Source organism: Macrobrachium nipponense, chromosome 13 (assembly GCF_015104395.2).
Source record: "Macrobrachium nipponense isolate FS-2020 chromosome 13, ASM1510439v2, whole genome shotgun sequence".
Lineage (NCBI taxonomy): Eukaryota > Metazoa > Arthropoda > Malacostraca > Decapoda > Palaemonidae > Macrobrachium > Macrobrachium nipponense.
Genome location: NC_087206.1, coordinates 78,982,739 through 79,009,713, shown reverse-complemented (window position 1 = coordinate 79,009,713; position 26,975 = coordinate 78,982,739). Strand labels below are relative to the sequence as shown.

Genomic DNA, 26,975 nt, shown 5'->3' with positions numbered 1-26,975 from the left:
ATGACAGATGCCCAGCTGAAGGTAATTGAACTTTACCTCAAGATTGGAGTTCAAACCATGGAGTGTCCGACTCAGGAATAGATTCTATTCAAAAAGGTTGTTTCCACTTAACAGGAACATACTTCATGAAATTGTCTTGCCTTGCATAATTTTTTTTCCATTTATTACAATAGATGCAAAGACTGGTTTTGTGTTTGATAGGGTTTTTTTTTATATAATTTTTCCATATTATTCTCTTAAATTGGAGGATCATTATGGTTATGTTCTCTGTTTTCATTTAAGGAGGAGGACGATGATGATAAGCTGTGGATGGAGTTGGTTATGGAACGTATAATGCGTGGAATGGATGCCTCTCTCACCGCCATGTATATCATGACATCTCTAAACATGAACAAGAGAGTTTACCTTGAAGATGTTATCGAGAGATGTGTTCAGTTTACCAAATTTCAGTTGTCCAACACAATATATCCATCTTTTGACCCTGTTTATAGGCTGGACAGTAAAAAAGGTACGTTTGGTATTTTCTGTAAAAAAAAAAAAAAGATTTTGTAGTTTGTGAAATTTTCTTATGCAGCATAACATTAAATGCAAGTGTTTTTTTTTTTTTTTTTTTTTTTTTTTTTTTTTTTTTTTTTTAATTAGAAAAGAAGTCTCATAAAAAGGAGAATTTTATATGAAATTGTATAGTTAAATTATACAAACTAGGAAAATCCCTTGTGCTATATAAAGTAATTAAATTTATTACATGCTATTTTTCAATCCCAATATCAGATGGCTATGTTGGGAACATGAAAAGAAAACGAGCCCAGTGTAAGGATGTCAGAAATCGCAGTATACTGGGACTGTATAATAAGCTCCATGAGGTGGTTGGCCTTCTCGCAGATCTGTTAAGTATACAGACCCTTACAGATACGACTGTATTGCAGCTATCCACCCTTGGGGTTGGTCCGTTTTTTGTTGAAAATGTGTCTGAACTACAACTTTCAGCCCTCAGGCTTGTAACCAAGGTAAGTAAGTGCAAGATACCAAAGGGAAATTTATGTACTTGGTTGGAGACGACTAGTTGTTATGTTCACTTCTCAATGCCAATGAAAAATCTTTGATAGTGTGTGAAGCAGTTATTTGTTTTTATGGTTGATATATGAAATCTTAGCAGAGTTTAGGAGTAGCATTGTATGGCTGTTGTTTTTGCTGCTTATGGATAATTTTTTTTTAACTTTCTTTTTTATGAGAATTAAATTGTTTAAAATTGCTGTAAGTTTTTATTTTAAAAATATTCATTGAACCATTGAAGAAAAATTAGGTTGTTGCATGTCAAGGTTTCTTTTTGCCATTTAAAGTGTGTTTATGATAAAGGTAGCCAAATGTTTGACCAGTAAATATACATTTATATATGGATACAGAACCCCTTCATACTATGCTTGTATTGTCAAGATCCAGAAATCTCTCACTGTGCAAATTGTCCTGTAACTTACTAGTTTTGCATCAAAATAACTTTTTATTGTGTGTAATTTCATACAATCTGTTTGGTTTCCCAATATTGCCCTCCACAGCTGTGCTGATATTTTTCAATTTTTATTTGTTTCACATCATTTTCACCTTTAGTTTTCCAATGTACTAGTGAATGCACTGTTATTATTTTGGCTGAGTTTTGGGTTTTCTCCATGTCAGCCTTTTCTGGATTATGAAAAGTACATTAAAACTGAGGATCCAGCTAAAAGGCTGACATTGCACAATCTTTGAAAGGTGGCTTACTTGCCAGTAATGTAATGAAAAATGCCACAATATTCCAATTTGGTTGTCTTCCAGTTAACTTACCGATAAGGGTAGGATGAATATAAAAATACTAATATAGTGGCTTTTAATTCAGAATTGAGGAAAATGTTGTGCACATTGCTGGAACATTCTGAGATTATAACACATTTCATCTTTATTTTCAAATCAATACATAACATTCCTTAAATAAGAATTCTTCAGTTATTTCTTGAAGATCACGGTGATTTCAGTCTTCCCCAAGTGGGAGCTCATTGTAAACTCTTGGAGTATTTAAAAGGTTCTGAAACCAGCATTCAAAAGGCATCTTGGATTAGATAACATGAAGCCATATGTAGCAAATTCTGTGTTGATTCTATCTGTTGGTTTTTCAAATACTTTGGATAACCCAGCTTAGTAAGTTATACACACATTTAAGACTATTCTAACTATGATAGGGAGCCATTGCAACTCAACACATTGTCTGTATACAGGTTTACAGAAAATGGAATTAAAAGAATATCAATAGTAATAATTTTGTTTAGTGTTATTTTTTTAAACGAAAATTTATGTAGTCACTTCTAACCTTTTGCTGTAATATATTTTAAAAATAGTCATATATAGCTGTAGTTCTAATAAAAGATCACTCTGCTACTTTTTAGTATTTAAGTACATTATTTCATTTTTGGATGAAGCTTGAAGTATTTTCTTTTCAGCCAGTTCTCCAACCAAAGAGTTAATGGAAAGGTGTTAAGGCACCTGATTAGAGCTAGTAATTTTGAACCCTGGATAGGTTTTGCTGTTTTGGTACCCCTTTAAAGGTTTGTGGGGTTGAGCTCGACCCGAGCGCCAAGATAAATTTGTGAAAATTCGAAAACTGTAGATATGCTGTACATTTTAATTTCTAAAATCAATTTCACCATTGCTGAACACTACTGAGAAGATAAATCATACCCAACTACAAATTGAATATTTATTACAAATATATTAAAAAAATAAGTATATGCAAAAAGATAATTTACAAAATCAGAAAAGGAAAAAAAGGTGTTTTTTTTTTGGCCAAAAAAGTCAACATTTCACGAATTTTTTTTATACCTAAGTGAAATAGGAAAAGGCTAATTTTTAAATTTTTTTTTTTATAGAATAAACTCATATTATCCTAGAACGGAGTCATGTAAGAATATTATCCTAGAACGGAGTCATGTAAGAAGATCTGCAGTAAGATGTAATTTACCTATCTACAGTGTGTCATGATTTATTGACATAAGCTCATGTAATCTGTCGCCAGAAAAGGTACAGACCCGCTACTCCCCCCCCCCCCCCCCCCTTGTCGTAATCATTTCTCCTCGCCTCCAACACTTTGTTACACAAACTTGAGGTTTTTGCCATAGAGGTGTCAGCAACCTCTAAAATATCAACATCACTTTATAATTCCATTAGAAATAAGTTGATGACATCCATGCCTAGAGAATACTGCCTGCTGGCCATTGTTGATGAAAAAAAAAAAAAAAAAAAAAAATTGAGAAATTGGCATTGTTCATATGCTAACAAACCTTCGGTCTTAACAATAGAATAATTTCTAGCGCCCAGCTGGATCCGGTTAAAAAACAGATAAAGCAAGGAATCTTGTGATATCTGGCAATGTATGCATAGATCGGTTGAAGATTGGTCAAGGACCACTCACCTCGCCACCGCGTCAGTCGGTTCTTTAACTGCCTGGGCGAGAGTTGTGGTCAACCCCGCTCCTGGCCTTTACCCGGTTCATTGCCCGCTTCGCTTGTGTTTAGTGTGTGTGTGTGTTTCGCTGATATTATGGCTTCTTTTGCTCCTTCTCGGCCTCGTCAATGTGTGTGCCCTGGAATTCCAGGTTTTCCATGTTCTTGTTTTTTGCCTTCGGCGGCAACCGATCCCCACATCATGTGTTGTAGCAGGTGTTGTTCTAAATTTTGTACCACAACAAATCCTTGCACGGAATGCCGGGCATGGCCTAAAGAGCAGTGGAAGTCGTTTTATAGCAAGAGAGAGCAATGGAGGGTTTTGACTCTTCCTTCTTGGGAAGGTCTTTTGCCTCTTTCCGATGCTTCGTCTCCTGCAGTATTCACCCCCCCATAGTAATGTTGTTCCTGTGTCTCCTTCCTTTTCTTCCATTGATTCTTCGCTGGAAGTATCGGGAGGCCACCTGGCTGATGTTTGTAATGTTGCCCCTTCTTCTTCAGGAGTTAATTTGGTTCCCGGGAAGGGGGAGGCTTTTTCATCATTCTCATTTATTCCAGAGTCAGAAGCATCCAAGATGGTGGCGGTTTGAAAGATGCTCGGGCTAGGGGGTTCCCCGTCCTTGGAGGGGTTGCTAGCGCACTTTTTATGGAGGCTCTCCACCCCCATCCTCAGGCTGGCCATCCCACCTCCTCCCGGCCTCGTCTTCGTGGGTAGCCGAGGTCAACCATCTTGTATTGCTCCGCCAGTGACTGCTGCTGCTTCTTTGGGTCGGAGGGAAGCCGTGGCATCAGCCCCGTTGATGACTTCACGGGATCTTCCATCGTGTATTCCTCTGCCAGTGGCCTCTGATTCTCCTTCACACCGAGGGAAGCCGTGACGTCATCACCACTTGTGACCTCACTCCCAGTCGTCTCCTTTGCACTGCCTCTCTCAGCCGTGACGTCTTCCCTGCAGCCCAGTTTGCTACATCTCCCTTCCATGTCATCAGAGCCTTCTCTTGCAGATCAGTCTGAGGTTATATGCCAGGCAGTGCTTAAGAGGTTGGACTCTGTTTTGGATGATAAGTTGGCTGTCTTGTCGGTTGGGAGGACTGGAAGGAAATGTGTTGCTTCATCCCCAGCTTCTGCGAAGAGATCGCATAAGAAACCAGTGCTGTCTTCCTCTCCCTCTTCCCTCTGTACGCCATGTCGGCGTGTCAAGCGTTGCAAGGCTAAGGACTTTGCTCTTTCTTCGCCTACGAGGAAGGAACAATGCGGACGTGTTCTCGAGAGTGTTGATGTTTCAGAGAATGTTAGTGTATCTTCCCTTGTGCAATCTGCAGTGGCTGCTTCGTCCTCTGCATCAAATCGGGGGTATGTTGCAACTTCCCCTGTCCGTGCACATCGTGAGGGTGTTGCAACCTCCCCTGTCCATGCACATCGCTAGCATTATGCAACCTCCCCTGTCTGTGCACATGATGCAAGTGCTCCTTCTCCAAGGCCTATTTGTCGCCGTAAGGATCTCAAGGCGCCTGTCAAGAGATCGAAGGTGGTGAGCGTGAAGTTGGTACAGAAGGAGTGTTTGCCTGCCCCTCTCACTGGTGCTTCCAAGAGTTTGACTCTAGGGGATTCTCCTTCAATCTCAAGTGTTCAGGATTCCTCTTTTACTCACGTTCATATATCTGCCACGCCCATGACCATTCACGGACATGTTAATGAGTCATCTGTAGGAGGAGTGCGTAGTGATGTTCCTAGTGTTATAGTGGGTTCGTCTCGGGAGCCGATGCATGGACCCAGCCCAGACAGGTTAGTTGGTGTTCCGGGCTGTTTGGATGCTGATCCTTCCGTTAATTTTAATGGGGAAGGTGCCTTAGAGAAGCCTACACATCCTTCTCGTCGTCGGTCTCCGTTGCCGGAGCAAGAGGAGGGAGACACGCAAGAGGTTTTGTCTTCCTTTTTGGAAGTTGTTGATCTCATTCATGGGTTCAACAATTTGGAAAGTAGGACTCAGGCACGGTTGTCTTACACTCCTTGCTTGGAAGCCTAGGTAGGAGCTACGCAGGATCCCAAATCTCTTCAGCTCCCCTTGTTGGGGCATGTCCAGTCGGTCTTGCATAAGGTTAATGCCTGTCACTTCGCTGTAGGGGCTCTGCCAAGCCACTACCCCCGCCTCTCACAAGACATAGGAAGTACTATGCTGCGAACTCTGCATTTTTGATGTCACGCCATCTTAACCTAGACGTCATTTGCGTGAAGCCGGGGTTGACTTTGGAGCAGGTGAGGTCGGTGGCTCCGTCCTTGTCTCCGCAAAATGCCTCAGCATTGGAATCTACAGCAGCCTCCATGTTGCAGACGGTTTCTTGGCTGGACTTCTGGTCTGTGGTCATTGCCAAGATAGCTCAACAGGTCCCCAGAAGGGTTGATGAGTGCATCCTCGCTTGCCAATCTGTTGCAGTCTGGAGGCAAGGCTTTTTTGTATATGGCTCACCTCAGTGTTAATTTATTGGCTAACCTTCTTCTGATTAGAAGAGACGCTGCTTTGCCTAGGATGGAGAGATCAGTTGACAAAGTCCTTGCCGGCATTGAGGAACGGAGATCTGTTGGAGTCCCAATATTTGTATCCTCGGACAGAGCTCGAGAATGCGATAGACCAGTGCCGGGCTGACACCAAAAACAGACTGGTGCACCAGGCTGTGTCTAAGTTGGAGTCTCGTCCTCTGAGACGTCAGGCTCCTCCTCCTCCCCCGGTCCAGCAGCAGTCTAGAAGATCGTTGCCTGGTAGGCCGTCGAGGAATTCGAGTTCGGCAGGGCCTTCCCGTTGTGCCACAGGGGGTTGGATGCCTGGCAGGCCATTGAAGCCAAGTGGCAGAGTTATGGGATGAAGAAGTGGATGGTAGATGTCCTTCGGGTGGGGTACCTACTGCCATTTGACTTCTCTCCTCCTCTTTCGGACAAGCCGCAGCTCAGGAAGGCACATCCTCCAAATTCTCTGAAGTTCTTGGCTCTTCAGGAGGAAGTGCAGAAGATGCCGGACAAGGATGCGATAGAGGACGTGGTGCATCTGTCTCCGGGGTTTTACAGTCACATCTTGGTACCCCAGGCATCGGGAGGATGGAGACCTGTGATCGACTTAACCATCTTGAATCACTTCATCAGGAAGACGCGGTTCAAGATGGAGACCCCGCGTTCAGTATTGGCATCCGTGAGGGAAGGTGACTTCATGCTGCCGATAGACATAAGGGACGCATACTTCCAAATCCCTGTTCATCCGACATCCAGGAAGTTCCTTTGCTTCTCTCTTGGGGACAAGGTCTTCGAGTTCAAAGTCCTATGCTTCGGGGTGGCCACAGCCCCCCAAGTGTTCACAAGGGTCTTCTCTCTCATGTCAAGTTGGGCCCATGCTCAAGGGATCTGTTTGCTGAGGTACCTCGATGATTGGTTGGTCTTGGCAGTTTCCAGGGAAAAGCTGCTCCAGGACAGGGATTGCATACTTCGGTTCTTTCTGGAACTGGGCATCTTAGTCAACCAGAAAAAGTCGAACCTCGTACCCAGTCAAAGGATTCTCTTATCTGGGCATGGTCGTCGATACAACGGTGGCAAAAGTTTTCCCGTCGGATCAGAGATTGCAGAAGTTGGCTCATCAGTGGCAGGTTCTTCTGGGAGTGTTGTCTTCCCTGGAGAAGCTGGTCCCTCATGGGCATCTTCATCTTTGGTCTCTGCAATGGAGACTGGGAGAATTCTGGTCTCTAGCGGGGGACTCACCCCTGTTAAAGATTCCTGTCTCTGGAAGTGAGAGAAGACCTTCGTTGGTGGTTGGATGACCAGAATCTTTTGAAGGGTGTCCCTCTGCGTTCTCTTCCACTGGACTTCCTTCTGTTCTCAGACCCCTCCCTCGCAGGGTGGGGGCTCATTTAGGCTGCCTCATTGCTTCAGGGATTTGGAGTTAGGAGGACAAGCAGCAATAAATCAACGTCTTGGAGTTGAAGGCAGCCTTCCTGGGTCTGAAGGAGTTTCAGGAGAAGGTAGAAGGTTTCTCGTCAACTTCACGCCTTGACTGTCGAGGTTCACCAGTCGGTGGTCAGCAATTTATAAGAGCTCTCAGCCAGGTATATCCCAGGCAAACGGAATGTGGTTGCAGACAAACTCAGTCCTCGGGATCAGATCCTAGGCACAGAGTGGTCCCTTCATCAAGTGGTAGCTGACAAGCTTTTCCAGGTTGGGGGAGACCCATGCTGAAACTTTTTGTGACTTGTTCAACAGGAAGCTGGAGATATTCTGTTCAGTGGTCCCAGGTCCTTTAGCATTGGCAGAGGATGCATTCCAACATCCCTGGGACAACCTGCAGGTGTATGCCTTCCCTCCGTTTTGTTTGATCCATCAAGTTCTGAACAGGCTAATGATTCACAGGGTCTCAGGATGACTTTGGTAGCCCCTCTGTGGCCTCAGGCATAATGGTTCCCAAATATGCTGTCTTTGTCAGAGGTTCCGCGGGAGATTCCCCCTTGGCGACATCTGTGTCAGCCCCATGCGGAAATGTTCCACCAGTCAGTAGAATCCCTGTCTCTTCACGGTTGGAGGCTATCAAGTATCTCCTCCAAGCGAGAGGCTTTTCTCAGAGAACAGCAGGGCAAATCCAGCAGTCTCAGAAAGTCGACCTCCGCAGTTTACCAAGGTAAATGGGCGATCTACTGTGATTGGTGTTGTAAATGGGGGTTTTCTCCACTCGCAACCTCTATTCAGCGAATAGCAGACTTTTTAACCTTCCTCAGAGACGAGAAATGTTGGTCCGTTTCTGCCATTAGAGGCTACAGGGCTGCCTGAGTTTGGTGTTACGCCATACAGATATCAACATCTCTTCCTGGGAACTTTCCTTGCTAGTTAAGGGGTTTGAGCAGTCGAGTTCTCCTAGAGAGCTCAAGCCTCTAACGTGGGATGTTTCCTTGGTTCTCAAGAGCTTCACTAAGAGTCCATATGAGCCTGTGCGTCGTTCATCTGGTAGGAACTTGACGCTCAAGACAGTTGGGGTTGGGGGTCGGTGTCCTTTGAATTTGTCCCAGAATTCGTGGCCAAGACCCAAAATCCCTCTGTGCACGATGACAGGTTCGCTTCGGTTTCCATTCCATCACTGAATGACTGTGGGTGGTGATGCTCAAGAGCTTTTGTTGTGCCTTGTCCGGGCCCTGCGTTGCTATCTTAAAAGTACTTGGCACCTTAGGCCAGGCTGTCGCAGACTTTTTGTTAGCACAGGCCATACAAGAAAGAGGTGTCTAAGAATACTATCTCTTTTTGGATACAGGAAGCCATCAGACAGGCATACTTGACTCTTGATGATTCCACCACCACGTCTTTGCAGGCTAGAGCGCATGACATTAGGGGTATTGGTCCCTCTCTGGCTTTCAAAAAGAACTCGGCTGCACATAGAGTGCTGAGCGATGATGTTACTTGGTTACGCTAGTCCACGTTCACCTTTCTATCTTAAGAAGGATGTTGCCCACAGATCTGCAGACAGGTTTTGCCTGGGTCCTGTGGTGGCTGCCCAACAGGTTGTGTAACTCAAAGTTGCCCTTAACAGGGCCTTTTTGTATCTTACTTAAGATGATTTGTGGATGAGATAATGAGTGAATTGGCTGGCCTCTTCTTTTCTCTTGTACCTTCCCTTCTTCCTTCGGGCGGGTTAAGGAATAGACAAGTCATTTGCTGGACTGGTCTGATCCAGGTGAGTAAGGTAGTCATACTGATAGTGTGGTTGCTTAATATACAAATATCAAACCCTCTATTCGGTAGCATATGCTCCACTCCTTGGCAAGGAGGAGTTGGGAGTAGTACAAACCCTGGTGTATTGGTTTGTTATTGGACAGTCTGTGTGTTAAGACATCCTGAGTTAGGAAAGACTGACGCAGTGGCGTAGGTGAGTGGTCCTTGACCACTCTACACCAGATCTATGCTTGCGTTGCCAGATATCACAAGAGTCCTTGCTTTCATCTGTTTTTTAACCGGATCCAGCTAGGCGCTAGAAATTATTCTGTTGTTAAGACCTCTGGTTTGTAGCTATGAAAAATACAAATTGTCTTAGAAAATTTGTCATTTCAAAGGAAATTAGACCAAATGGCAATATAAGGCATCTCCGTCACAATCAGTGGCATGCATAATTTACACACACCATCTACCTACAGTTTCCAACAATATAAAACTATCCCAGAGTCAATAGGGTTAGACAGGAAATCACTACTTGATAACTTTGTCTTTGTATCCCACACATGTTCAAAACAAACTATTACTCAGAAAAGGAGAAAGGACAAAGGCAAGGCAAATGCAGGTTTTGACATGATTGTAGTGTGTGTTCTGCTATCCTCTTGCAGGTCGATCACACCCAGATTCAAGGTAGACGAAGATTTATGGGGAAAAAACATGTTTTTTTTAACACTCCTCGGGTCGTGCTCTACCTGGTTAAATAGCTTTAAACTTAATGTTCTTCTAATATTTTACAGTCAATACATAATGCTTGCTGAACAGGTTTAATTTGGCTTTACAATGTCACTGTAATATTCTTTATGTATGAATGAATAAATGTATGGTTATTATTGTTTGTAAACAACTCACACCTGTCTTCTCTTTCATTTTAGGTATTCTCCAAGTACAATAAGCACCGTAATCTCTTGTTAGATGATATACTTGCGTCTATAGCCCGTTTACCTAACAGCAAAAGAAGTTTAAGAACGTATAGATTAAATTCTGATGAAAATATTCAAATGTTAACTGCCTTAGTGTTACAGTTGATACAGTGTGTTGTTGAACTCCCAGAGGAGCTAACACATTTAGTGAGTGGTAGCAAAGTTGAAGGTGATAATAGTCAAAATTCCAAAGATTCCAAAGACACCAAAGCTGTGGAGGAAAAGAAACCAGAGTTAAATATGGACAGAGATGTGTTGGTAAAAGATCGTTATGAAACTGCCATGCGTACGGCATATAGTTTTTTATCAGTGTTCCTTCAAAAAACTGGTAGTAAAAGTGAAGAAATAGATTACCGCCCATTATTTGAAAACTTTGTGCAAGATCTCCTTGTAACTGTAAATAAACCTGAGTGGCCTGCGTCCGAACTTTTATTGTCTCTTTTGGGCAAACTTTTAGTACAAAAATTTAGCAACACAAAAACTGACATGACCTTAAGAGTGTCTTCTCTTGACTGTTTGGGAGTGGTGGCAGCAAAATTGAGAAGAGATGCAGTCTCTTCTCATTCAGAACTAGAGTCAATTAAGACAATCATTCAGGAAGTCAGGGAGGAAGAAAATCGTGATGCCCCCATGTTAGAAGATGGTTCAGCTCCATTGGAAAATGGGACCACGGCACCCTCAGGCAACAAAAAGAATAAAAAGAAGGTTAGTAGTTTAAAGGTCTTGAATTGATAATTTTTGGAATGTCTTGTGCATTTGTTGAGACCGGGGGAAGAATTTGGTTTCTTTACTTGGAAATTTAAAAAAAAAAAAAAAAATCTCAAGACAATGTTAATAACAACTACATATTTGAAGCAACGTAAAGTTGTCAAAAATGAAATTATCTTACTATGTTACTCATCAGCTTCCTGAAGTAATTTTCTCCAAAAATGTCAGGTAGTGAACATATTTTTGCCACTTATTTAACACAAGGTCCAGGGTCAGGGTGTGTTGTGTGTTCTGAAGTCTTCCTAAACTTTTCTGATAGTATTCCTAATTCTATATCTTTTCTCCATTGGTTGGCATTTTATCAGTAGAAATTTCTGAGGAATTTTATGCTTCATTAGTCTTGTCAGAATACTATAAACATGAGTGATTATGTAAAATTAAGGATATATTCATTCTAAGTAAACTTGACTTTGGAAATGTTAAAGCATAATGAAAATTACAAGTCCATAAACTATGTACATTATGTTGGCAATACTGTACGTTTTTGTCATTAACTTTAAATACAGTGCCTCCGGTTTTGCGCGTTTCACATTTCCGCAATCCACTTTGTCGCAGAGACCTTATCTTTTTTGTAGAGCAACACTATTTATTCACTAATTACTGTTTTTTCATATTGTGTATGTGATTAAATACTGATTTTTATGATAAAAATTATTTGTAGCATACTTATAATGTAGCTATTAAGCTCATTTCAGGTTGGGCCCCATACTGAGAGCATAATAGGTCTCTCTCTCTCTCTCTCTCTCTCTCTCTCTCTCTCTCTCTCTCTCTCTCTCTCTCTCTCTCTCTCTCTCTCTCTCTCTCTCTCTAATGTAAGATGTATTTGAAATGATATTGCTGTAAAGATTTTTTATGAAAGAGCATATTGTACAATATTTAAAATTGAGCATATTGTACAATATTTAGAATATTTTCACTAATTATTTTCATTTTATTTTCCAGTAAAAGCAGACTGAGAAAATGAAAATGAAAATAATTAGCAAATATTTTAGATATACAACATGCTTTATCATAAAAAACTTTACAGCAGTATCATTTCAAATACATCTTACATTACTCTACACAGATAGAGAGTGAGAGAGATTATTTATTGTACAGTTATTATGCACAGTTCAGAGCCCAACCTGGAGTGAGCTTTATAGATACATAACTACATTATGAGTATGCTGTAAATAATTTTTATCGTAAAAGTCAGTTTTTTAGTCACATACACAATTTGAAAAAATACAGTAATTAGTGAATAAACAGTATTGTTATAAAAAAAAACAAATTATTGATAATTTAGAAGGATTAATACTTCAATGCTATTAGAGGAAAATGGCTTATGTATACAGTATGGGGGTAACTTGATTTGTTGTCAATTTTTATTAAAGATTTATTTATTTTGTATTAAAAGATATATTTAATTTATGTTGAACATTATATAGTAATAGAATATGGTTTCCATCCAGCATTTTGTTGGTGGTTGAAGAACACTAACTTAGTGAGGATGGGATGGCTAATAGCAGTTCCAGTAAGTGTTACTACTAATCCAGTTCAGGCAATGATAATTTTAGACCTCTAGGTATAACCCATTTTCATGGATCATGAAGCATCTTTCCATATGCTACTCATATGAGGGGATCTGTCCATTAAAGGTTAAGTACAAATCAAACCAAAGTCAAGAGAAGTAAAGAACTGTTCTACATTAATATTCATAAATAGTGAAGCTGTATAAAACACATATTTTATATGGACATTCTGTTAGTACATAACTAGAAATTCCTTGTACACTGTATTGGAAATTTTGAAATTTTCTAAAGCTGCTTTGAGGGAATCACTGCATATGTAATTTGCACCTACATGAGTACAAACCACCAGTCTTTACATGTAAATTAGTTCCTTGCTGGACGAGTCTGTTGATTACACTCCTACCGATCTGGTAGGCTGAGTTAGCTCCCAGCTGCAACCAGCGCCGAATCAGAGGAATGTATTTCTGGTGATGAGAAATTCATTTCTCAAGATAATGTGGCTTGGATTCCACGATAAGCTCTAGGTCCCATTGCTAAGTAACCAATTGGTTCCTAGCCACATTAATAAAAATCTAATCCTTCGGGCCAGCCCTAGGAGAACTGTTTAATCAGCTCAGTGGTCTGGTTAAACTAAGATATACTTAACTTTATTTTTAACCTTCAGCATAAGCTGGAGGAGGCTGTCCGGTAGTTGCACTACCCTGGCTTTTTCCTCCTTTTTGTTGTGATTGAACAATTGTGGTATATGTGTTCTTATTTTTTGCTAGCATGCAAATCCAAGAATCATTTAAGCCTAAACCTCGCTTTTGCCCGGGTGCGGGAGGGTGACAATGCAATTGCTTTCTGTCACCATTTGCGCCAAATGCCGCAAGCATGTGTTCAATGAATAATGCTTGCCCCGAGTGTTGTGAGTGGTCCCTGGAGCAGTAGATGAGGACTCCAGGTAGGTCCATGTCTCTTCCTGTACGACTCCTTTCAGCTGCTTTTTCATCTAGGGGAGAAATCATTCCTTCACATTCCCTGGTGCTTCGGCATTGAGGGATTTGCTGGGGGAGGGGATGTTGGTCTCAATCTCTTGAGGCCTTCCCCTGTTTACCCTGGGAAAGCATTCTCCCCCTGGGCAAAGGGAGTGGTCACTAATATTCCATCATTTTCAGGTCTAGGGAAGATCGGGAAGACCTTTCAAGGTCCGAGGAACCTCTGGCCTTCCCTAGGTCTTCCAGGGTAACCATCAGTGCGGGGCTTGATTGCACATCTTGTGCCTCCAACCAGCCTCCCGTCTCAGTAACTGGGACTACGGTTTCAGTTACGGGATCTAAGGCCACCATAACAACTGTCGTGACACCTTTGGTTATTCATCTGATTCCATCAACATTGACACGCTCTCTGATGCTTCCTGATGCTAACGATCTAATGAAGAGGCACTAAGACCTCTCTACAACTCTCCCATCCCAGGACAAGGAACCCACACCTTGGTTGTTCCCGGACATCTGAGACGCAGAATACAACTCTCCCCTGCTCCAGAATGGGGGACCCATGTCATGGGACGTTTGGACATCCAAGGCTTTTCCCCTATCTCAGGACAGGGAATCTGCATCTGGGATATCCCGGGTATCCCAGGCACAGAAGCAGCGTGCTCCGACACCAGCCACGACACAACTGGCACCTAGGGCACAGGTACCAGACACCAGCCATCCCTAATGCCTGGTAAAGATCCTTCTTCCGTACAGAGCTCCAAGGTTCCGACCTGGAGTCTCATTTCCAGTTAGTCCACACCTGCAGGTCTCTTCAATCCATGTCCCTGGAGGTTGTTACCCCTTGGCTCCTACAGACGTGCTGCTACAATAACTGTTCACAGGTCTAGACCAAGACACAGCTTACAGAGAGACAGTGGCCATGTAACACGAAAATGTTGCCCCCACCCGTGAGTCCCTGACCCAGGACACTGCTCCGATGAGCTGTGCCCTGGATGCTCATAGGATCTGGTCCTGAGCAAGAGATACTGACCCTGGGGTGGGCATGTCAGATAGACCGATAACATACCATGCTCTCACCCTACAGGGTGCGACCTTTCTCTCTCTTAGGGGGAGTTTCTTTTCTTCGGGATAACACTGGCATGCTTTCACGAAGGCGTCTGTTCTCCCAATGACAACCCCAGTTCACTTTCGTATGATGGGAGTTCTCTCAGACTTGTACATTGATCAACATCACAGTTTGACAATTGATCATGGCCTTCCTCTCTCCTGCCGAGGCTTCAGTCTCTGGTAGGTCAACAAAGGGTGCCAAGCCCCTCTCACCTGTTCCTTCGACCTTTGGGTTTGTACCGAGGCTGTGGAATGGACAGAACTCAGGTTGGAAATTGGGACTTAGCCTCCCATCACAGCCCTGCACCTTCGGTTGGTCTTGTGCAGAGAGGGCAACTCTGGAGGGCCTTGACATGGAAGGACTGGAAAGTCCTCTCCCAAGGATGCTGATAGCCCCAAGCTGCAGAGCTCCTACATTGAGATTGTTAAACTGATCGGTCAGTACGTGTAATAAACTTGGGGACAAAACCTTGGCTGACCATGAAATTGTTCCTTTGGGCTCGAAGCATGGTTGCGGCCCGCAGGGGGTGGGGGTCTTTACCATCAATAGGGCTGCCATAATCAAAGCTTGCAGAATCAGTCCTGGGTCAGGCGAGTTCTTTCGTCTCTGGAGGGGAGAACTCACTTCGAGCCAGCTGCTTGTTTAAGCTGCTTCCTCCACCACTCCCTCATCAGGAGAAGTTTTACAAACCTTCACACCTGTCAATCCTGACTGCACAGATCGACCCGGACATAGTTCGTCTTGGTCTAGGTCTGTTGTTACAGCAACTCTTGAGTTGAAAACATCTACCTTTCACATCAGGAGTCAGCAACCTTGGAAACTACTGCTATGGCAGTGTTTCAAGCAGACTCTTTGATCGACCATTGGTTTACAACAGTAGCTAAGGTTATCATTTCCTCTTCACCAGTCCCCAAGGAAATGAGTAACGTTAACAGATTGTTCCTGTCTGGAGCCAAGACCATTACTTACCTGGCCAACCAGACAGCTAACCTATGGGTAAACTTGATGCTTAAGAGGCGAGACGCAGCTCTCTGCCGTATTCTGAAGTCCCGAATCAGTTAACTGAGAATGGACCTTTGGACCTTTGCTGGGTTCCACTTCTCTTTTTGACAGAGAGCTAGTAGACGCTGCATTGGATTGACGAAGGGCAGATGACGATGACTGCTTCGTACATCACACAGTGGCAAAGACTGTTCCCCTTTACAAGCATCAACACTTACGGAGTCCTTTGTATTGAATGCCTTTTGGGTGCTCTCTCTCTCTCTCTCTCTCTCTCTCTCTCTCTCTCTCTCTCTCTCTCTCTCTCTCTCTCTCCACAGGTCTTCATGAGAGTGTTCACCATTGTCTCAACTTGGGCCCATTCCCATGAGATAGGTCTTCTGAGGTATCTCAACAATTGTCTAGTCCCAGCAGACTCGTTCAAAGTTGCTCCAGAACAGAGATCGTCTCCGAATTTTGTGGCAGCCTTGGAGGCTGCACAGTTATTCCTGTCTCAACAGGAAGAATCGGCTCAAATGTCACCTTCGCTCTCTCCTTTGGAGAATGAAGGAGCTGTGGTCTCAAGCAAAGGTTCTGCCATCCTTCCCATTCCTCTTTCAAGAGACATGAGACAGGACCTAGCTTGGTGGCTAGACAACAGGAGCCGCGTAATAGAAGTCCAACTTCACACTCCCCTCTTGAGATGCCCCTGTTTTTGGACGCCTTGAGGAAGGGATGGGACGTACACCGGGAAAGTTACTAATCTCAGTTGTGTGGAATCAGAATGACAAGGACTTGTCGTGTCAACATCTTGGAGCTCAAGGCAGTATTCCTGTCTCTCCAGGACTTCCAGGAGCGAATAATATGGTACTCCATGGTACTCATGAGCGGTAACTCCACGTTAGTGGCATACGTCAATAAGCAGGGGGGCTAGTGTCTCACCAGCTCCATCAGTTGATGGTGCAAGTACATGAATGGGCAAAAGCACACTCAGTGGAGTTATGAGCCAGATACATACCAAACAAAAAGAATGTAGTTACAAACAAACTCGGCCATCAGGATCAAATAATAGGAACAGAATCGTTCCTACACCCAACAGACATCATGGAAAGATTGTTCAATCTTTGGGGACAACCAGTAATAGATCTCTTTGCAACATGGGACAGCAGGAAGTTGCCAGTGTGTTGCTCAGTCGTCCTTGATCCCTGGGCTGCAGCGGAGGATGGCTTTCAGCACATGTGGGACAATCTCGACATGTACGCTTTTCGTCCATTCTGTCATATCCATCTACGAATCTGAGAATGACCCTGAAGGCACCAAAATGGCCACATGCTGAGTGGTACCTGGACCTGCTGGCTCTGCTATCCCCCATGGCACAACCTCCTCTGCCAACCTCACATAGAGAGGTTTCCACCAGGATCCATACAGAGAGGGGTCAACTAACGCGCAGATATGGTTGGGTCAGGGCTGGGCGAGTGAGATCACGTGAGCCCCCACTGCTCACAGTCAAGTATATCTTCGGGGGCGCATTTGAACGAAAATATCAAAACAAAATATGTCTTCTGCTTCTATTTTATATTTATCCAGTCTCTGGGGATTTCTTTTATGGTTTTGACCCTACTTTATGTTTATCCTGTCTCTGGGGACATTTTAATTGTGAGCCAGGGTTATTAATGTCTGTGTTGTGTTTTATGAAAGTGTAAACGGAGAGTTTATCATCAATGGAAAGAATTGCAGTTATGTCCATGGATGAAATGAGTTTAGAAAAAGCTTATTCTTATGATAAAGCCGTAGACAATATGTATAAACCTCATGATAAAGTGCAAGTTGTCCTTTTAAGGGGACTTATAGGTAACTGGAGACAACCAGTATACTATGCATTTGATGAATCAAACGTTTAGAAAATTCTTTTAACTCTAATAGAAAGCGTTGAAAAAGCCAACTATCATGTTGTTGCATTATTGCATGATTTGGGTTCGTCAAATCTCCGTGTCTGGAAAAATTTGGAAATATCTGCAGAATCCATGAAAAATTCTTTTAAAAATCCAAGTGCAGACAGGGACATCCTCGTTTTTGCAGATGCGCCTCATTTCATCAAATTCATAAGGAACAATTTCATCAAGTCGGGTTTCAAATTGCACGATGGCAATATTGTGTCGGATTCTGCCACTCGTGAAATGTGCAGTAAGAGAAAGACAGAATATGGCCTTTCTTACAAATTAAATGAAAGTCATTTTAACCTGATTGGACAAGAAAAGCAACGTGTGAAACTGGCAGTGCAACTGTTATACAGCACAGCTGCAAATGCAATAGCATTTTTGGGTGAGAAAGGCCTGTTAGAGAGCATTAATTGCGAGGAGACTGCAAAGTATCATTAGTTGACGAGTGGTTTGATATCATGAATTCTTGTACTGTTTATGGTGACAAGGCATCCCGAAACGCCTTTGGAATTGATTATGAAAAACAGAAAAATGTTTTGCATGAAATGATAGACACCATGAGAACCATGGAGGTGGCAAACTCAGGGTTTAATTGCATGTATAAATTTCAAAAGGGAGTGATTTTGTCATGCAAGTCTCTGACAGGCCTATATGAGATTGTAGAGAAATTATATGGTGTTAAATTCATTCCTACAAGAAGACTGAATCAGGATGTACTTGAACACTTTTTTGGATGTGTACGTCAAATGAATGGGCCATATGAAAATCCTAATTCAGTAAACATCAAATTCTGCTTAAGGAAGTACTTCCTAGGGAAAGGCATTGCGCTGTTAAGTGAAAAAAAACCTACCGAATGCATAGAAGAATTTGATATCCTTAACCAGCAAAAGCAAACTCCAGAAAGTGCAATGCGAGACAGCGAGAGAGAACTATCTGTAGAAATATATTGTGAAGAAGTTTGGATTACAATATCCTCATTTGGGAGTTAAAGCATCAGAGGCTAACGAAAAAGAAAAATCATGGCTTAGTACTATTAACATGGGCGGACGTGTTAGTATATTTCTACCATTATCTCCGCACCCATAAACGCAAGTTTACAAGAAACATGTTTAAAGAAAAAACAAATCAACGGCAGATTAAAATGGTTGAGATCTTATCCCTTTTGATGACTAGGCTACCTTTAGCTCCTCTGGTCAGTACTTTAACGGTACGATTATTTACTTATAACCAAAATAACGAATATGAAAGTCTTAACTTGAGTTGAGTTTCTCTAATGAAAGCATGAATGTAGAAAAGAAAAAAGACAAGCATCAGGAACGGGTAGATAAGTCAAGATAAAAGAGAAAGGAATTAGCGCCTATCATTTACTGAGAGCGCCTCCCGCCTCACGGGGGCTCATGTGACGAGGTGCGCGGAATAGGCCTTATTTTCGTCCCACTCTTAACTGACCCCTCTGTATGGATCCTGGTTTCCACCAATCAGTAGAGTCCCTATCCCTTCATGGCTGGTGACTATCCAGCATCTTTGGCCCTTAGCTGCAACCCCTTTTGTTCCTTTTACTGTACCTCCTTTCATATTCTGTTTCTTTCATCTTATTTTCCACCCTCTTCAAACAATTGATTCATAGTGCAACCGCCAGATTTTTCTCCAGTTACACCTTTCAAACCTTTTACTGTCCGTTTTTGTTTCGGCACTGAATGACCTCGTAGGTCCCAGTGCTTGGCTTTTGCCCTAAATTCTATGTTCAGTTCAATTCAGTGTCCAGCATTTCCTACAAACAAGAAGTTTTTCTCACCAAACAGCATCAGAGATGTCTGGATATCTTCGGAAATCTTCTGTGGATGTGTATCAAGGAAAATGGGCCACCTTCTGTGGTTGGTGTTGTGAAAAGGTTTCCCTCCGGTTGGAGCTAATATTCAGCAGGTAGCAAACTCTCTAGTCTTCTTTCGCAGAGAGAAGTATCTTCTGTCTCAACAATTAGGGCTACAGAGCTGCCCTGAACATGGTCCTATGCCTTAAGGACAAAGAACTCTCTTCCTTCATAGTGATAAGAAGCTTTGAAAAGTCTTGACCTCCCAGGGAAGTCAGGTCCCTTGTGTGGGATTTGACTCGTCTTTTGAAGCCTGACTTGCGCAACTTAAGAGCCTCTATGAGAGTCGTCAGACAGGGATCAGACCATCATGACTGTATTTCTGCCTACTCTGGCATTACCAAAGAGAGTAGGCAAACTTCATGGACTTTCTTATAATGTTAAACACTCAGGGGATAGGGAACTGTTTCATTCTAATTTATCCCAGAATCCATGGTGAAGACTCTTAATTCATTGGTCCCTGACGCCAGATTTGAGTACTTTTCAATCTCTTCGTGGATGACTCTATAGGTAATGATCCAGAGACGATGCTACTTTGTCCCATTAAGTGCTGCAGCTTTGTCTTAAAAGGACTTGGCAACTCCGGCCTGAATGTCGACAAATTTTTGTTAGCACTGGCAAGACCAAGAGAGGTGTTCAAGAACACCGTATCTTTCTGGCTTCGTAAGACCATCAAACGGCTATACACAACATCAAACGAGGTAGACTCTATTACATTCTGGCCAAGAGTTCAAAAGGTAAGGGGCATTGCACCCTCTCTCGCATTCAAGAAGAATGAGTAATTATATCAGGTGCTGAGAGCAGGAATGTGGTTGTGTTAGATGACATTCACCTGCTTTTACCTGTGGAACATTGCTCATAGGTCCTTAGACACTTTTGTCTTGGGTTCCTCTGGTGGCTGCTCAGCAAGTTGTGTAGCTCATCCAGTTCCCTTAGCAGGATAGGTAGCATCTGGTCTAAGATGTATGGTAGTAGAAGAGAGATAGAGAGAGACTCTCTCTCTCTCTCTCTCTCTCTCTCCTCTCTCTCTCTCTCCTCTCTCGTCTCTCTCTCTCTCTCCTCTCTCTCTCTCTCTCTCTCTCTCTCTCTCTCTCTCTCTCTCTCTCTCTCTCTCTCTCTCTCTCTCTCGTGATGGGCAGTGGATAGTTTCCCTGACTGTCATTTGTTGGACAGACACAAATGTGGGTGAGTGTTCAGCCTTCTATTTTTTCAATGTTATAATCTAATAGAAGCAAATCTTACCCTCTCTAGCTTTTCAATGTTATAATCTAATAGAAGCAAATCTTACCCTCTCTCTAGCAAAGAGAGAGAGGGACAGACAGTAAAAGTAACTTGTTACTTACACAATGTTTTTCAAAGCCTTTTTGTAATAATGCTGCTTTCAAACTCATTACTCTGAAAAGCCCAGAAGTCTGACAGTCGAGCACACCCTTGTTCCTCTGAGCTGAGGCATGGCACTGGTTCCTTTGCTTGGCATTGCATGACCAGGAAAAAGTCATACGTGAGGAAAACCTCCAGTTGATCATGAAGTCTACTTAGAACCCCCCACCAATCAGTAATTCTTCCTACGTAAAGACCAACGGTTTGTATTCATGTAGGAGCAAGTGACAAATTTTAAAAGTAATTTGTTGTTTTCCTAACATACAAACCTGAGGTCTTCACATAGTAAACTGCCCACCTCTAGCCATCTCTCACTCTAGCATAAACTGCCCACCTCTAGCCATCTCTCACTCTAGCGTAAACTGCCCACCTCTAGCCATCTCTCATTCTGTTACCTGGTCTATGCAAGTGGTTATGCGACTCAGTGGAGGGAGATGGTAAGGTCACCTCTCCTACCGGTAGTGCAATTACCACACAACCTTGTTGTATAGAATAACCTGCTCTAGCTGGCACTGAAGGTAAATTCCTATGTAAAGACCAGGTCTGTATATTAGGAAAAGTACAAATTACTTTTTAAGATTTGTCATATTTTTAATAGTCAAGAAGGAATTTAGAATGTTTGAGCATTGGTATATGGCATGCAAAAGATTTTGAATGAAGTATCATTCATGTGGGCAAGAATGATTCCAGTAATTCAGCAAATATATACAGTCAGTATGGTAAATATCTTTAGCTGCAGTTCAAGTAGAAAAAGCTAAATCATGTATGGGGGTAGTGCCATCAGTGCACGTCATGCATTGCACTTTAGGCATGGCTTAAGATTTTTCAAAGTGTCCCTTTGGCTCCTAGCTGCAACCCTTTCCATTCCTTTTGCTGTACCTTCATTTATATTCTCTTTTTTCCATCTTATTTACCATCCTCTCGTAACAATTTATTCTATTCTCTTCTAGAAAAAGCTAAACTTGTAAACTTTCAGAATTTTAATCAAGTAAAAAGTAGCAAATGCAATGCAATAAGAGGAAATTAAGAACAATCTTGTATTTCCAGTAAATACAGACAATTAGGCAAATATCTGTGTTTCAGTAAAAATTAGTACTGTGCAACACAAGATCCAAATACGTAAGCTAAAGTTGAACTTTATTGACATCTTATAATTAAAGTGCATAAAAAAATACAGTATACCCATAATTCAGTGAAAACTTTTAGCACATCAAGGGAAAGGAAACTCTAATGTTTTGCTTATTTGTGTAATAGAAGCAAGTTAAGGTATTTCAATGATTTAAGGGTGTAGGAAAAACTAAAAATACTAAATGGTAATATATAGTAATGATTGAGATGAAAAGATATAACTTATAAAAATCTTAATTTTCATCCTGAAATCCTAAAGGATTAAAGACTGTTAGCCAAAACAAAAAGCCCTGTGAAACTTTGAAACTTGGGTTTAGCACCATCACTGTTTTCATGTTCTTTTATTGTTGGTAGTGAAAGGGCAGATTAGCATTTTAAAATTATATAAAGTGAACATACACAACGCAAAGAGAGAGGGCATAAGCAGACAGACTTTCCTACGATTGCTTTCTGAACCTGTAATTTACACATATGCAAAGCTGGGTAGAAGAAGATTGCTCATGTTGCCATAAATCCAAGTGCTCATTAAACTGGCTTTTCATTAAAGAAGAGTGTCTATATTTAAATTTAGTTTGTGCTCTTTAAGCCAACAACTTTCTAAATGAAGAAGTTACTATACAATTGTTGCAGAAATACACTACCCCAGTGCTGTCCATTTGTGCAACAAAAACAAAATTATATATGGTTAAGGAAAGTCTAAAATCGATGTAAGGCCAATACGTATATATTTAAGCAGGTGATTAACTGCTCCTTTATGTTTATAACTTTTTATACTTCCATTGTAATGTAGACCAGTTTTTTAAGTTTATCTCAATTTTTAGTAAAAATTTATTCAAGTACTATAGGAGATCAAGTAAAAGACTATACATATCCAGTGAGAATGCTAGGAATTAGAGACAATTCCAGGTATCTGTTAACAGCTTTAGAAAGATCTTCAAGGCAGTGGTGTAATATTAGAATAGCACATAGGATAACCACATTCCCTTTACAAGTACAACTTCATTTTAAGCCTAAGTAACGTGTGTTTTTTGCATGGGTACTTTTATTTTCATGAACTTGATTTAAGGAAGCTTTTGTCTTCTCAGCCTTAAGTGTGTTGGTGTCTAATAGGAGTGACAAGGGAGGTCTTATTAATTGTTAAACATAGGGAGGTCTTATTAATTGTTAAACATGTAATTGAAGATTCTGTTTAGCATTAGGTTTGTGCATTAGTATGAATGTGTGGTGTATATTTATAAAATCTTTAAATTTTAAGGTCTTACTTTTATTCATATTATATTACAGAAGGGTGGCCTTGAAAAATCTAAGGAGAGTGATGGACCTAGTGATGAGGAGGAGGAGAGAACGAGATTTCTTCAAAGAGTCCTTTTGGATTGGCTGGCTGTGAATTCTGGTAGTGAAACTGCTCTTCTACATGCCAGACACTTTTATATTGGCCAATGGTACAGGGAAGCTTTTACGGAAATCATGAGGCAGAAGCAGGGTCCCCTACCACCTTCCAATACAAGGAAATCTGGAAGTCATAACAAAAGAAAAAGAAAGAGAAAAGGTATAGAAAGAAACATGTTCTTGTTTTCTGTATGATGTAGGCTTCTGTGTAACTCTTGAATGTGTTCTGGTAATCAGTTGGAAGTCATGGTTTCATTGCTGTGGTAATTATTTCAAGTGATGTATAAAATGTTGAAAGGTAATTTCTTTTACTGTACTAACCTTTTGGCCGTAATTTATTAAGGTGTTACTAATCCTTTGAAATACCTTCATGACTATTCTATTTGTGGACTGTCTTTGATGTAATATGTTTTTTGTTAATAAGTCTTTACGTTACTCATCAAGTAAAGGCTTTTTCTAGTAATGTTCCTTCAATGGTAGAGCCTACAACATTGCACATAAACTTCATCTTTCACAACCCAGAAAGTAGATACCAGCCAGATAAAAGTAATTGTGGTTTACATTGTTGTTTATTACTTTTGAGCCAGTTGGTTTTACATGGTAGGTGTTGACACTTACTCTCCATACTGTCCTATCACAATGGTAGCTTGAGCTTGATTATTCAAGTAGATAATTGTTTTAAGATTAAGCATATATTGTGGGATTCAGCAATGTAATTAGTACTTGGTAAGTTACTTGTATAAAAATTACATTTTTATAATAAAATTAAGTTTTATATATACAGTGCATCCTCTACTTATGGTGGGGGATCCATTCCAACACCGTGCTGTAAGTTGATTTTCACTGTTAACGGCGTTTTAGCAGCCGGAACTTATTACTCAGCAGCAATCACAACGCCGTTAACGGCACTGAAAAAACGTTAACTTGATGCTCACCGGCACTTATAATGCTGACCTCAAAGTTTACCTAGCCTGAGGAGCTGCATATCGATATATTTACCCATCCAGTAAGGGTTAATGTAATACACATAATATATTTTTGTAGAAGAGCCGGATTATGGCCTCTTTATTGTATAGGTCTTTCCTTAAATATGCACTGTTTAGTTGTCTACATTTTCCGTGTATTGGTGTAAATAGATTTATTATTTATTAAATGTTATTATTTCTTTTGTACTATAGGTAATGGAAGTGAGGAAGAAAGTAGTGAGGAATCAGAAGAGGATGAGGATGATGATGAGAAAAAAAAGGGCCATGTAGATGAAGCTTTGGCAGCGGAAGTAACTCAGTTGGCTGAGCAAAGAAAGTTGTTTCTTCTAACTAAGGTAATATGAAAGGATTTGTGTATATCTTTGTTGGTAGGTATTGAAAATGTTTCATCTTACTTACAGAGAAATTTGAAAGATGACTAATAACGTTGGAATTATTATGCTTTCAGCAGATTTCATGTCAGTTGTAATTAGTACAAGATATTTCTAAAAATTAATAGTGTTTTAATTGTAAATGGGAGGTTGAATGGATGATTTCTAGTTTTCCATGTGTGATAGTAAGTTAGCAAAATATGCTCTTCTGTTATTAATTCAAGTAATTTTCACATCTGTTGCAGATTGCACCTTTCCCACCAGCATCACCGGGGGCTAAAACTCAGACTCTTCAAACACACATTGGCTATGGCAATGCGGAGTTGATCACAAGATACTTGGCCTCTAAAAGACCATTTTCACAGAGTTTTGACATGTACCTGAAGCAGGTGGGCAAATTTTCTTGGTATTTTCGCTTACTTGGGGAGTAAGCATACAAACTAATTTGTTGTTGTTCTTCCTCTTGGAGGGGAGGGGTAGGAGAGCCTTATGGAAGACCTAAAAAGATCAGAAAAAAACTTTTTCACAATGATTTAAAGATACAGGAATTTTAGGATAGGATATTTATGATTTATTTATTAGAATAACAGTGTAAAAAATAATGTGCATGTTAACCCTTTCATGCCTATTGGACGTTTTAAACGTCGACGAAAATTGTCTGTCGGGTGCCGAACTGACGTATGGTACGTCAATGAAAAAAGGTTTTTTTAAAAAATTCACAGAAAAATAGTTAAGGCCTACTAGGCAAAAACTGTTGAATCACTTGCCCTGGGGGATGCTGGGAGCTCACAGATCAAGCTGTTGTTTTGTTTACAATCGTTACCCAGGCGCGCAACCCGCGAATTTCTTGCTTCTCGCACTAAGAAGCATCAGCGACACATCTCAGAAATGATTTCGTCACTTTGACATAATTTTTGCACCATTTTATATTAGCCATTACATAAAGTATTATATATGAAAATGTGTGCAATTTCATGCAGAATACAAACAAAAAAACGTTGAACGTTGTGATTGTAGCTTTTATCAGTTTTTCAATATTTTCATATAAATAATGATAAGTGCCAAAATTTCAACCTTTGGTCAACTTTGACTACCGAAATGGTCGAAAAACGCAATTGTAAGCTAAAACTCTTACATTCTAGTAATATTCAATCATTTACCTTCATTTTGCAACAAATTGGAAGTCTCCAGCACAATATTTCGATTTATGGTCAATTTATGAAAAAACTTTTTCCTTACGTCCGCGCGGATAAAAAAACTTTTTCCTTACGTCCGCGCGGTAACTTCCGAAAAAATCTTACATTTTTTCGTCCGATTGTCATAATGTTTGCACCATTTTAAATTAGCCGTTAGATTAAGTTTGTTCCGACACGGCATACAAACCTTCGGTCCTTTTACAATAGGAAGGTACTAGCGGCAGCTGGATAGGTCGTAAGCTTTCGAACAAGGGGTTCGGTAGTTAACTGCTTGTCCGACAGGCGCGCGCGCGCGACTGGTAGGTAAACAAATCACTTTTGCTTTCGGCCTGCTGGCGTGTGGACGTGTATCATCGCTCTCTGCCCGCTTCATCGTCGTTTGCTTTCGCATGATTGTGTTTTTCTTTTTCTATGTATCTAGTGAAACTGAATTGTAAGTACAATCATTTCATTGAATTCAATTGTGAATTAAAGGATCTTGGCTTCACAACGCCCTCCGATTACCCGAGTGCCGGGACTGAAGGGCGTAATTGCGGGAATTCATTTTCCCAGAATGATCCTCGTATTGTGTATGCTCGGTGCCGAGGGCGGGAGCGCTCGCTCCGAGCGTATATTGGGTTGGAAATGTGTAGATGAAAATCGTAAGTAAGTGCTCTTTTCATTTATATTTTTTGACCTGTATGCCCGTTGCCGAACGAATGCGCTCGGCACGGAAACTTATTCAGTATGAAAGTGGAATCGCAAGTACAGTATTCATTTTCATTTTCATATATTATTTTTTTATTGTAGCAATACTCATTTTGGATCAGTTTCCGAGCTTACCCGGAGATTGATCCTTCCCTTTTTATTTTGAATGAAGTGAAATCGCAAGTGCAGTTCTTTTTCATTTTCATTTTTTTATTGAGATTGCATTGTTGACTGGGATCAATGTTCCGCTATTCACGGAATTGATCCTTCCCCTTTTTATTTGTATGAAGTGAAATCGCAAGCGCAGTAGTCTTTTCATTTTCATATATTTGTTGATTGCATCAATTCATTATGGATCAAGGTTTCCAGAAACCTTGATCCATAAACAGGTAAGGAATGGAACCTTTCACCCTTGCGCTCGGTAACCGAGGGCGCAAATGCGCTCGATCCGAGCCCTTATTCATTGTGAAGTGAACGTTTTGCAAGATGCATTTTCATTTTGTTCCTTATATTGATTGCATCAATTATTTGGTTCAAGTTTCCGCTCAGTCAGGGAATTGATCCTTATG

General features: G+C 41.2%; 1 protein-coding gene across 4 annotated transcripts in view; it reads left to right on the top strand.

Moving 5' to 3' along the window:
• LOC135225881 (nipped-B-like protein B) overlaps positions 1-26,975 on the top strand; it is a 217,143-nt gene that overhangs the window by 118,519 nt on the left and 71,649 nt on the right. For all 4 annotated transcript variants that reach the window (XM_064265448.1, XM_064265447.1, XM_064265445.1 and 1 more), the window contains exons 12-17: positions 283-508; positions 772-1,007; positions 10,070-10,822; positions 23,062-23,326; positions 24,345-24,487; positions 24,769-24,912. In XM_064265448.1, the coding sequence (XP_064121518.1) occupies positions 283-508; positions 772-1,007; positions 10,070-10,822; positions 23,062-23,326; positions 24,345-24,487; positions 24,769-24,912 (1,767 nt within the window). The remainder of the gene's footprint in view (positions 1-282; positions 509-771; positions 1,008-10,069; positions 10,823-23,061; positions 23,327-24,344; positions 24,488-24,768; positions 24,913-26,975) is intronic.